The sequence below is a fragment of the Amblyraja radiata genome, chromosome 41, assembly GCF_010909765.2.
Source record: "Amblyraja radiata isolate CabotCenter1 chromosome 41, sAmbRad1.1.pri, whole genome shotgun sequence".
NCBI classification, from domain to species: Eukaryota; Metazoa; Chordata; class Chondrichthyes; order Rajiformes; family Rajidae; genus Amblyraja; species Amblyraja radiata.
The window spans coordinates 11210240-11224096 of NC_045996.1; the positions used below are offsets into that span (position 1 = coordinate 11210240).

General features: G+C 48.3%; 1 protein-coding gene across 1 annotated transcript in view; it reads right to left on the reverse strand.

Annotated features, from left to right (window-relative positions):
* LOC116967699 (spectrin beta chain, non-erythrocytic 4-like) overlaps window positions 1–13857 on the reverse strand; it is a 53289-nt gene that overhangs the window by 26343 nt on the left and 13089 nt on the right. The window contains 5 exon segments of the mRNA XM_033014295.1: window positions 559–689; window positions 1954–2232; window positions 3719–3808; window positions 5908–6132; window positions 8479–8742. Coding sequence (XP_032870186.1) covers window positions 559–689; window positions 1954–2232; window positions 3719–3808; window positions 5908–6132; window positions 8479–8742 — 989 coding nt within the window.

Below are 13857 nucleotides of genomic sequence, written 5' to 3' on the forward strand. Positions count from 1 at the left end.
CGGGTGACGTTTCGGGTTAGAAGCCTTCATTAGCAAAATGTCACCCATTATTTTTCTCCAGAGATGCCACCGGACCCGCTGAGTTACTCCAGCATTTTGTGTCTATCTCCGGGATAAAGCAGCATCTGCAGTTCCTTCCTGCTTGTTTCCTCACCCTGGTCCTATCCACAGTAAGTGTAGAACCAGAGATCCACACAATGTTTAGTTTAGAGATACAGCGCGGAAACAGGCCCTTCGGCCCACCGAGTCCGTACCGACCAGCGATCCCCGCACATTAACACCATCCTACACCCACTAGGGACAATTTACACATACACCAAGCCAATTAGCCTACAAACCGGTATATCTTTGCAGTGTGGGAAGAAACAGGAGATCTCGGAGAAAACCCATGCGGTCATGAGAAGAACGTACAAACTCCGTAGAGGCAGTACCTGTAGTCGGGATCGAACCCGGGTCTCCGGCGCTGCAAGCGCTGTAAGGCAGCAACTCTAACGCTGCGCCACCTTGATGTGTAGAAGGTGTGTATAGAAATGTAGTCAGTGCTGCTGCCAACATTACCTCTCTGGGTGACTTGCATCCAACAGCGCTCTGCAGGTCTTTGACAGCTCGCAAATGTTCTCAGCATAATCGTCGATGGTCTGCTCCAGACCCAGGTGTTTCTTCAGCAGCTGGAGCGAGCTCTGCTCATCCTGCATCCGGGAATTTCCAAAATCAGAAGGAAGACAGGTAGGTTAGAATATGTGGGAAGGAACTGCAGATGCTGGTTTCAACCGAGGATCGGCACCAACAGCTGGAGTAACTCAGCGGGACAGGCAGCATCTCTGGAGAGAAGGAATGGGTGACGTTTCGGGTCGAGACCCTTCTTCAGGTTATAATGTGGTTAACCCTCAAACTCACATACTGTGGGAACGTGATGGGAAAAATGGCCAACATAGAATATAGAAACTTAGATCTGAACAAATAGCTGAACTCTTCCGTTCAAGTGCACAATGTATTGGGCCCGAAGACCAGGTCTCTGGGTCTACCTGTGTCAAACAGATTCCCCATTTAATTGAAGAAAGGCTCGGCTTGCACTTGCTAGAATTTAGAAGATTGAGGGGGGAACTTATAGAAACTTACAAACTTCTTAAGGGGTTGGACAGGCTAGATGCAGGAAGATTGTTCCCGATGTTGGGGAAGTCCAGAACAAGGGGTCACAGTTTAAGGATAAGGGGGAAATCTTTTAGGACCGAGATGAGAAAAACATTTTTCACACAGAGAGTGGTGAATCTGTGGAATTCTCTGCCACAGAAGGTAGTTGAGGCCACAGTTCATTGGCTACATTTAAGAGGGAGTTAGATGTGGCCCTTGTGGCTAAAGGGATCAGGGGGTATGGAGAGAAGGCAGGTACAGGATACTGAGTTGGATGATCAGCCATGGTCATATTGAATGGCGGTGCAGGTTCGAAGGGCCGAATGGCCTACTCCTGCACCTATTTTCAATGTTTCTATGTTTCTACGACTAACTTCGGGAAAATTGGACACCGAATAGTGGAGAGTGAAGACATCATTCGATCTCCTTCGACTATGATGAAGACTATCTACGACTATCTTCGACTACCCTCGATTACCTACCACTAACATGCCGACCTACTACGCCTAAACCTACGAGTAAAAAAAGTATTGATTTTTTCCATGGCGACCTTTTTTTACTCGCGGGCATTTTTCAACATGTTGCAAAAAATACGGCGTGACCTAGCTGAGGCCTCGAGTACGCGGGGACCACTCTCGAACATGAAGGAGAGTTACGAAGACCTCCTAGGACCTCGTGTCGACCATGCTGAGAGTACGTGGGGAATAGGTGACGTTTCGGGTCGAGACCCTTCTTCAGACTGATGGTTCATTTCCACTCCACCCGTTGAGTTACTCGAGCATTTTGTGTCTACCATGAGAAAATAAATGTTTCCATTCTCACCTTTCCCTTCTCATCCGTCATCATGTGTAGCTCCTGCTCGCTCAGCCAGGACTCTACCTCGCCTGCATCGAAGTAGTACTGCTGGGCTCGCTGCATGGCCAGCAGCCGCTGTTGTCGCCCTTCTGCTTCCTCTAACAGAGTGCCCCACAGCTCCCGTAGCCGCTCCAGACCCACGCGCACCGTGTCAGCCTCTGGGGTTTGTATGGAGGCAATGTGGCCCGCTCTCTCCATCACGTCACCAATCCGCGGGTGGTGGCCCTGGACCTCCCTCTGTAGGGTCTGTCAACGGGATCAACGTGACACACAAGGGGGTTAGTTCGCTCGCTTCCTGGCCCTGTACACTGCAAGGGCCAGGAAGCGAGCGGGTAAGATCATTTCCGACCCCTCTCACCCTGGCCACAAACTCTTTGAATCACTTCCCTCTGGAAGGCAACTCCGGACTGTCAAAGCCGCCACAGCCAGACATAAAAACAGCTTTTTTTTCATGAGCAGGAGCCTGAAATCTGCAACATCCAGGTTCAGGAATAGCTCCTTCCCCACAGCCATCAGTCTATTAAACTCAACTCAAACAAAACTCTGATCATTAATAGCCCATTGCACTTTATCTGTTTAATTATGTGTGTGTATATATATATATTAATTGGTAAATGGACACACTGATCTGTTCTGTAGTCATGCCTACTGTATTCTGTTGAAGCAAAGAATTTCATTGTCCTATCTGGGACACATGACAATAAACTCTCTTGAATCTTGAATCATACTCAATAACCAAAAGTCTGTAGCCTCCTTTTGTTCTGGTATTTTATTTCATTCACATATTTAAACTATAATGTTTCATTCTTAATGTTTTAATCTTTTATTCTTAATCATTTACTGTATGTCATGTTGTTACTTGCGAGCAGAGCACCAAGGCAAATCCCTTGTATGTGTACATACTTGGCCAATAAACCTATTCATTCATTCATTCGTTTAGAGATACAGCGCGGAAACAGGCCCTTCGGCCCTCGCCGACCAGCGATCCCCGCCCACTAATACTATCCTACACACACACGAGGGACAATTTACATTTAAACCATGTCCAATTAACCTACAAACCTGCACGTCTTTGGAGTGTGGGAGGAAACGGAAGATCAGGGGGGAAACCCTCGCAGGTCACGGGGAGAATGTACAAACACCTGTGGCAAATAATCGTCCCCTCATGTAGGTGGGCTGTAGGAGATGCAGGGTGGGAACGTGCGAAATAATGGTTTATTGGGAAAAAAGCGAGGGGAATGGGATGAACGGAGCTAGTATTGACTCGATGGGGCAAACGGCCTTGTTCCACGTCCAAAGGAAATAGAGTCATAGTCATGGAGTGATACAGCGTGGAAACAGGCCCTTCGGCCCAACTTGCCCACACCCGCCAACATGTCCCACCTGCCCGTATATGGGATTTGGCCCATATCTCTCCGAACCTGTCCTATCCATGTACCTGTCTAACTGAGTAGGAAAGAACTGCAGATGCTGGTTTAAATCAAAGATAGACACAAAATGCTGGAGTAACTAGCGGGACAGGCAACATCTCAGGAGAGAAGGAATGGGTGACATTTCGGGTCGAGACCCTTCTTCAGTCTGATGGGTGACGTTTTTTCTTAGGGTCTCGACCCGAAACATCACCCATTCCTTCTCTCCAGAGATGCTGCCTGCCCCACTGAGTTACTCCAGCATTTTGTGTCTACCTGACTAACTATTTAGCTCTACGGAGCCCACCATAGCCATCACTCACCTGAAGTTTCTTCAGAAGCAGCTGCACTGTTTGGAGGTTGACTCCGTGATCCTTGGACTGGGCCAATGGCAGACGCTCCTCCACCCAGAGCTGTGGGGCATAAAACATGTTCAGCCAATCAGGTGGAAAGTGATCCACTTAAGCAGCTGGAGAAACTCAGCGGGTGAGGCAGCATCGATGGAGCGAAGGAATAGGTGACGTTTTGGGTCTCGACCCTTGGGTCTCCTATTCCTTCGTTCCATAGATGCTGCCTCACCCGCTGAGTTTCTCCAGCATTTTTGTCTACCTTCGATTTCTCCAGCATCTGCAGTTCTTTCTTAAACACTTAAGCAGCTGGTAACAAGGAACTGCAGATGCTGGTTTACAAAACAAAACACACACACACAAAGTGCTGGAGTAACTCAGCGGGTCAGGCCAGATCTCTGGAGAATGTGGATAGGTGACGTTTCAGGTCGGGACTCTTCTTCAGACTGATGATCTGTCTGAAGGAGGGTTCCAACCCTAAACGTCGCTAATCCATGTTCTCCAGTGATGTGATCTGACCCATTGAGTTACTCCAGCACCTTGCATCTTTTTTCTTTACTGGAACAATTATGTTCGAAATGTGTTGAGATTGATATGAGGGCTTCGACAGCAGGTGAACCTGAGGCAGGGCCTGAATCCACAATGATGTGTTGATGGATGTAGATAGGCGATACAGTGTGGGAACAGGCCCTTCGGCCCAACTTGCCCATGCTGGCCAACATGTCCCAGCTGCACTAGTCCCACCTGCCTGCGTTTGGCCCATATCATAGAAACAAAGAAACATAGAAAATAGGTGCAGGAGGAGGCCATTCGGCCCTTCGAGCCAGCACCGCCATTCATTGTGATCATGGCTGATCGTCCCCAATCAATAACCCGCGCCTGCCTTCTCCCCATATCCCCTGATTCCACTAGCCCATAGAGCTCTATCTAACTCTCTCTTAAATCCGTCCAGTGATTTGGCCTCCACTGCCCTCTGTGGCAGGGAATTGCACAAATTCACAACTCTCTGGGTGAAAAAGTTTGTTCTCACCTAGTCTTAAATGGCATCCCCTTTATTCTAAGATCCCTCCAAACCTGTCCAATCCTGTTTCTTAACTGTTGGGATAGTCCCAGCCTCAACTACCTCCTCCGGCAGCTCGTTCCATACACCCACCATCCTTCGTGTGAAAAAGTTACCCTTCAGATTCCTATTAAATCTTCTCCCCTTAACCTTAAACCTGTGTCCTCTGGTCCTCGATTCACCTGCTCTGGGCAAGAGACTGTGTGCATCTACCCAATCTATTGCTCTCATGATTTTACACACCTCAATAAGAGGTGTATAAAAGACCCAGCCTACTCAACCTCTCCCTGTAGCTCAGACTCTCTGGTCCTGGCAATATTGTCATAAATCTTCTCTCAACCTTTTCAAGTTTGGTCAGTTAAGCTTAGTTGATAAACCTCAGTTCCGATGAGAGGAAGGGGTTTTGTAGTGGGACCAAAGGCAGATAGGGCTAGATGGGGCTCTTAAAGATAGCGGAGTCAGGGGATATGGGGAGAAGGCAGGAACGGGGTACTGATTGTGGATGATCAGCCATGATCACATTGAATGGCGGTGCTGGCTCGAAGGGCCAAATGGCCTACTCCTGTACCTATTTTTCTGTGTTTCTGTCAGACACTCGAACTGTGAGACACACAGTAGTGGCAGGAAACGATGTTGGGGGAGTCCAGAACCAGGGGCCACACAAAGTTTAAGAATAAGGAGTAAGCCATTTAGAACGGAGACGAGGAAACACTTTTTCTCACAGAGAGTCGTGAGTCTGTGGAATTCTCTGCCTCAGAGGGCGGTGGAGGCCGGTTCTCTGGATGCTTTCAAGAGAGAGCTAGATAGGGCTCTTAAAGATAGCGGAGTCAGGGGATATGGGGAGAAGGCAGGAACGGGGTACTGATTGGGGATGATCAGCCACGATCACATTGAATGGCGGTGCTGGCTCGAAGGGCCGAATGGCCTAGTCCTGCACCTATTGTCTATTGTCTATTGTCTAAAGGGATAGATGGTAGGTCAGGCCCGCTCTTGAGTTGATGATGGGATGGTTCAGTTGCCTTATAAGTTGGGTTAAAGGCTGGGTGACTCTATGGCAAGATGGTGGAATGCTTGTGTTTGTGTACACGCGCGCTGCGGGGCTTACCATCTCATCCTCCATGTCCCTGGTGATCTGGTGGACCTCTTTGGTCGCCAGCAGAATCCTCCGCCGCTGCTTTAACGGTTCGATCAGCCGCACAATCCTCGTCTCCACCACGTTCTGCTTCTCCATCACCTCGTCTTTCCCCGAGCTCTGCTGTTGCAGGGTGGCTGCCTGTGCTTGCAGCTCCCCCACCTCCTTGTACCAGCCCTCCATCTGGTTCTCCAGCACCTGCAGACCCAGATCAGCCGCGGTTCATCGGGAGAAACCTGACATCGACGAAGCTTCCCACCCACCGCAAAGTGCCGGAGGAACTCACAATCTCGTGTGTGCATCTGTGGAGGGAAACAGACAGTCGACGTTTCAGTCTGATGGAGGAAGCCGACCTGAAACGTCAACTGTCCGTTTCTCTCCACGGATGCCGCCTGACCCGCTGAGTTCCTCCAGCCCTTTGTGATAGTCCCCTGTCTCAACTACCTCCACCGGCAGCTCGTTCCATGCACCCACCCACTTTTATGCAAAAGAGTTATCCCTCAGATTCCTATTAAATCTTTCCCCCCTTCACCTTTTTTGTTTTTTTTTCCAAAAAATTTATTCAATTATTAAAAAATAATATTTACGCTACAATAAAACAATCCAGAGCCCACCACCATAATACAATACAAACATATAACCATATTAAACTATTATACAATTATGATACAATCATTATTGAGGATACATTCTACATCCAGCGGTCCCAGAACCCATAGACAGGGCGTATTCCCTTCACCTTTGGTTCTCGAGGCTTGGTTCGGCAACTTGAGCGCCCAGGAGCGGAAAAGACTACAAAGAGTAGTAAACACTGCCCAGTCCATCATCGGCTCTGACCTCCCTACCATCGAGGGGATCTATCGCAGTCGCTGCCTCGAAAAGGCTGGCAGCATCATCAAGGACCCACACCATCCTGGCCACACACTCATCTCCCCGCTGCCTTCAGGTAGAAGGTACAGGAGCCTGAAGACTGCAACATCCAGGTTCAGGAATAGCTACTTCCCCACAGCCATCCAGGTTCAGGAATAGCTCCTTCCCCACAGCCATCAGGCTATTAAACTCAACTCAAACAAAACTCTGAACATTAATATTTTTCTTTTTTTCTTTTTTGTATGGCTTTGTAAATATTTGTTTAGTGTTCAAATGTAAATAATTTGGTGTACATATAGTGGCTGGTGTACATATGGATTTTTTTCCCGAATTGGACCTGGGTTTTTATCCGGTTTTTTGCCTCCCCCAGGAGATCACGCGGTTCTTGGGGTGGAGAGGGGTGATAGCGGTATAAAGGGGAGGGTAGTGTCTTGTGTTCTGTGTCTTGTGTCTACTGTTTGTGGGTAAGTGTGTCTGTTTAGTGTTCAGCCATGAGCGAATGGCGGTGCGGGCTCGACGGACCTGGTGGTCTACTCTCGCACCTACTTTCTATGATTCTATGATTCTATGATAGCTGCTGGTGTACATATGGTGTACATATAGCTGCTAAATTTGTATAAGATAATTACAAGCAGTTGAATAAGGGGTGGGAATTAATAAGCTTTGGCTTCTTCCTGCTCCTTTTCTGACACATATGATTTCATTTATTTATTTATAGATTTTGTTTATGATACTTTATAAATATTTTTGTTTTGTTTTTTGTATGCTATTTCACATTTGCTTTTTATTCTTTTAGAAATAAATAATAAAATAAATAATAAATAATAAAAATAATAATAATAGACCATTATCTGTTTATTTGCACTTTATCAGTTTATTTATTCATGTGTGTATAGAAACATAGAAACATAGAAATTAGGTGCAGGAGTAGGCCATTCGGCCCTTCGAGCCTGCACCGCCATTCAATATGATCATGGCTGATCATCCAACTCAGTATCCCGTACCTGCCTTCTCTCCATACCCTCTGATCCCCTTAGCCACAAGGGCCACATCTAACTCCCTCTTAAATATAGCCAATGAACTGGCCTCGACTACCCTCTGTGGCAGAGAGTTCCAAAGATTCACCACTCTCTGTGTGAAAAAGTTCTACTCATCTCGGTTTTAAAGGATTTCCCCCTTATCCTTAAGCTGTGACCCCTTGTCCTGGACTTCCCCAACATCGGGAACAATCTTCCTGCATCTAGCCTGTCCAACCCCATAAGAATTTTGTACGTTTCTATAAGATCCCCCTCTCAATCTCCTAAATTCTAGCGAGTATAAGCCAAGTCTATCCAGTCTTTCTTCATATGAAAGTCCTGACATCCCAGGAATCAGTCTGGTGAACCTTCTCTGCACTCCCTCTATGGCTATAATGTCCTTCCTCAGATTTGGAGACCAAAACTGTACGCAATACTCCAGGTGTGGTCTCACCAAGACCCTGTACAACTGCAGTAGAATTCATGTTTGTATATATTTATATAACGGTATATGGACACACTGATCTGTTCTGTATTCATGCCTACTATATTCTGTTGTGCTGAAGGAAAGCAAGAATGTCATTGTCCTATCTGGGACACACATGACAATAAACTCTCTTGAGTCGCCTACTCTGGGCAAGAGACTCTAGAACCTCACCTGTAGTTTTTGGAGTTGGGTGTTAACCGTGGCGATGTCTCGCCCTCCGTCCCCAACCTGCAGTTGCCCCTCGAGTTGGGACAACCTCCGGTCCAGCTCACTGTACGTCTGCACCAGTTGTTCGGCCCTGTTGACGTCGAACAGGTGCCGTGCTTTCTCCTGGGTTGTGCTCTCCAGAACCGTCCAGCATTCGTGAATCTCCTGCAGTTTCCTCCTCACCACCGCGGCCAGCTCGGGCTTCTCTTTGATCAGCTCCTGCCCCTCCTGCAACAGAGAGGGGAACTGAACGACACACAACATGCTGAGGCACCGCTGCCCATAAAGACATGTTCGTCGTGGATATGGTGGGCCGAAGGGCCTGTTCCTGTGCGGTTTACTGTTCTATGTTAATTAAAGTTCTCCTACATTGCTAAAATTCAATAGACAATAGGTGCAGGAGGAGGCCATTCGGCCCTTCGAGCTAGCACCGCCATTCACTGTGATCACGGCTGATCATCCACAATCAGTACCCCGTTCCTGCCTGCTCCCCATATTCCTTGACTCCGCAAGGGGATGAAAACGCACACCTCCGGATTCAGGGACAGTTTCTTCCCAGCTGTTATCAGGCAACTGAACCATCCTACCACAACCAGAGAGCAGTCCTGAGCTACTATCTACCTCACTGGAGACCCTCAGACTATCGTTAATCGGGCTTTACCATGCAGTAAACGTTATTCATGATATTCCCTTTAGACCATAGACAATAGGTGCAGGTGTAGGCCATTCGGCCCTTCGAGCCAGCACCGTCATTCAATATGATAATGGCTGATCATCCACAATCAGTACTACGTTCCTGCTTTCTCCCCATATCCCTTGACTCCGCTATCTTTAAGAGCCCTATCTAACTCTCACTTGAAAGCATCCAGAGAATTGACCTCCACTTCATTGTGAGGCAGATAATTCCACACATGCACTGACAAAGTTTCTCCTCATCTCCGTTCTAAATGGCCTTCTCTACACCTTTTTACCTGGTCTCACATCTTTCCCCTAATGACGTTTTTGGCAAGTACAGTCCTTGCCCTTGAAGATATATTCAGGTTCTTGGTCACATTGGATTATTCTCAACATCCTTCCTGCTCATTAAGAGATGTGCCTTGTTTACCACATGCAGTCAATACATTCCTTGCTGAGGTTCTGCCTTCCCGAAACACTTGTGTGGCTGGCCAAGCCGTTCCAGTACAGCTACAGCCACCTATTGAACTGATGAGTGAGGAACACATTGTCCAGCTACGGATTGCCAAAAATATAAGCAATCGGACTGATTGCTGTTTCGAGTCTGTCGAAAGGTACGGAGGGTGGTTGGTGCCTGGAACACGCTGCCGGGGGTGGTGGTGGAGGCAGATACGATAGTGGCGTTTAAGAGACGTTTGGATAGATGCATGGATATCCAGGGAATGGAGGGGTTTGGATTAGACACAGGCAGATAAGAATTGGTCGTGGGATCATGTATGGCACAGACATTGTGGGCCGAAAGGCCTGTTCCTGTGCTGGACTTTTCACTACAAAGGTCCCGACCCAAAGCGGCACCTATCCATGTTCTCCAGGGATGCCGCATGATCCGATGAATTACTCCAGCACTGTGCTCCATCCTGTTCCCCATCCTCAGCTAAGCAAAGGAGAGGATTGTCAAATACCTTCTATGCCATAGAAAGCATTTTATCGGGTTGCATTACATCATGGTCTGGGAACAGCTCCATCCACGACCATAAGAAACTGCAGAGAATTATGGACACATAGAAACATAGACAATAGGTGCAGGAGCAGGCCATTCGGCCCTTCGAGCCTGCACCGCCATTCAATGTGATCATGGCTGATCATCCAACTCAGTATCCCATCCCTGCCTTCTCTCCATACCCCCGATCCCTTTAGCCACAAGGACCACATCTAACTCCCTCTTAAATATAGCCCAGACCATCGCACAAACCAACCTCCCTTCCATTAAATTAAATTAAATTAAATTTCTTTATTTATATAGCACATTTTTAGTCAACTTGCATTGACCCCAAAGTGCTTCACATAATTACATCCACACACACACAGGCAAAGGTGGGTGAAGTGTCTTGCCCAAGGACACACACAGGCAAAGGTGGGTGAAGTGTCTTGCCCAAGGACACAACGACAGTATGCACTCCAAGCGGGATTCGAACCAGCTACCTTCCGGTTGCCAGCCGAACACTTAGCCCATTGACTCCATCTGCACTTCACGCTGCCTCTCGAATAATAATCTGGCACGAGCCTCACCCCGGCCACTCCCTCCTCCCCCCTCTCCCATCGGGCAAGAGGTACAGAAGTGTGAAAATGAACGCACACCGCCAGATTCAGGGGCAGTTTCTTCCCGGCTGTTATCAGGCAACTGAACCATCCTACCACAATTAGAGGGCAGTCCTGAACTACTATCTATCTCATTGGAGACCCTCGGACTGTCTTTGATCGGACCTTTATCTTGCACTGAACATTATTCCCTTTATCATGTATCTGTACACTGTGTTTAAGAAGGAACTGAGATGCTGGAAAATCGAAGGTAGACAAAAGTGCTGGAGAAACTCAGCGGGTGCAGCAGCATCTATGGAGCGAAGGAAATAGGCAACGTTTCGGGCCGAAACCCAAGGGTTTCGGCCCGAAACGTTGCCTATTTCCTTCGCTCCATAGATGCTGCTGCACCCGCTGAGTTTCTCCAGCACTTTCATCTCAACGCTGTGGTTGCCTCGATTGTAATCATGTGTTGTCTTTCCGCTGATTGGAAAGGACGCAACATGAGCTTTTCACTGTACCTCGGTACACGTGACAATAAACTAAACAAACTAACTTCTATCAAGAGATGCTTGCTCACCCATCCCTTATTTAGCTTCAGGCCCCATAAATCAGATCCAAGTTCCAGAGAGGAGGTGACAGAGACTGCATTCCTCATCACAAAAACATTCGGTCCAGTTTAGTTTAGAGGTACAGCGTGGAAACAGGCCCTTCGGCCCACTGAATCTTTGTCGATCCAGCATCACCCATACACTGGTTCTATCACACACACACACACACACACACACACACACACACACACACACACACACACACACACACACACACACACACACACACACACACACACACACACACACACACACACAGCAATTTACAGAAACCAATTAACCTACAAACACGCAAATATCGGAATAAGTGGGTCGGCCATTTAGAACTGAGTTGAGGGAAAAACTTTTTCACACAGAGAGTTGTGAATTTGTGGATTTCTCTGCCTCAGAAGGCGGTGGAGGCCGATTCACTGGATGTATTCAAAAGAGAGTTGGAAACATAGAAACATAGAAAATACATGCAGGATTAGGCCATTCGGCCCTTCGAGCCTGCACCGCCATTCGATATGATCATGGCTGATCATCTAGATCAGTGGTTCTCAACCTTTTTTCAGTGATGTACCCCCTGTGAAATATTTTTTCAGCCAAGTACCCCCTAACCAGCGCAAAAATATAGGCCTACATATATGTAGGCCTATATTTTAAAATCTCACGTACCCCCTGGAGTGCCTTCACGTACCCCCAGGGGTACGCGTGCCCCCATTTGAGAACCACTGATCTAGATCATCTACCTAAGATTTAGCTCTTAGGGCTAATGGAATCGAGGGATATGGGGAGAAAGCAGGAACGGGGTACTGATTGGGGATGAACAGCCATGATCACATTGAATGACGGTGCTGGCTCGAAGGGCCGAATGGCCTACTCTCCACCTATTGTCTATTGAATTTTAGCAGCGTAGGAGAACTTTAATTAATGGCGGTGCTGGCTCGAAGGGCCGAATGGCCTACTCCTGCACCTATTTTCTATGTATCTATGAAACCGGAGCACCCGGAGAAAACCCACGCGATCACAGGAAGAATGTGCAAAGGCCATACAAACAGCGCCCGTAGTCAGGATTGAACCCGGATCTCTGGCGCTGTGAGGCAGCAACTCTACCGCTGCGCCACCGTGCCCCGCCTAAGAAACTTCGTAATCTTGCGTGAAGGGAGGTGGTTTAAGTGGGTCAATCAGCCAAGTGGCAGCATCTGTGTGGAGGCAGTCTCCTGTGCAGCGACCAACTGAGTCTGCAACGATCCGTTAAAGGCAAGGTGGGTGGATGACTACACATTAAAGTATCACTTGTGATTCTCTGAACACGATGTAGTCCTTGACTGCCTGCAGGAAAACACTCTGCAACACCCACACACTGGGCACGTGGGCACATAATCCAGGCTGCTAGTGCAACGCCAAAGGGAGGGGGGTGCTGCCCAGTGGTGGTGGTAGTGCCATGGGTATACTGTACAGTTGGCAGGGCGATAGGTTCGACAACTTTCTCACTCCCCAAACAAGGGACAAACGGTCAAAATACAGGACAAATTCCCGCAAATACAGGCAATTCGTTGACCGACTTGGCCGTGGCTGGGTGAATGATGAGTTGGCCCCGGGTGCTGGACTGCACACAAAGCCCAGCCGGCGGGCCAGCTGAGGAGTTTTGGCCCGGGCCGCGCCAGGTCCGGCGCCCCGTCCGACTCATCGGCCGTGAGAAGGAGGGGTGGTGGCGGTGTCGGCGGTAAGCGAAGGCCCGAAGGTCGGACAGCTGGCCGGGCTGCCGACCGACCGACGGGGCCACGGGCGAGGTGCTGCTGCTGCACTCCATGGGCTGCACTACATCGGGACGGGTGAGGCGGGGCAGGACGCGGCGCTCCGACCCGACAGTCCCCTCGACACGAGTAGTAGCGGTCAAATACGGGACAAGGGCGGTCCCGTACGGGACAAACCAATTTCGCCCAGTAGGTTTCCCCGCAAACTCCAAATACGTGCAGGTTTGTAGGCTAATTGGCTTTGGTAACATTGTAAATTGTCCCTAGTGTGTGTAGGATAGTCTTGGTGTGTGGGGTGATCGCTGATGGGCAGACGTGCCTGTTTCCGCGCTGTATCTCTCCACTAAACTAAACAAAATAGATGTACTGAAGTGTTAATGAAGGGAAGATTTGGAACGTTGGGTGGGTTTCGTTCAAGTCAACTTGTTAGAGAAGGTGGGGACTGTTTCCATTCCAAAACTAAAAATCCTCCAATATATCACAAACAAAACACCCAACTTACGTAACTGCCAACCAAAAATAACCCACCAATCTGTCAGTCAGTAACGTGAGTTGACCCAGATTAAAATAAGCCAGGAACACTGATGAATCATGAACCTAGATAATCGAAGACAAGACCAGTGATAGAGTGGATGTGGAGAGGATGTTTCCACTGGTGGGAGAGTCTAGGACCAGAGGGCACAGCCTCAGAATTAAAGGACGTTCCTTTAAATAATAATAATGGATGGGATTTATATAGC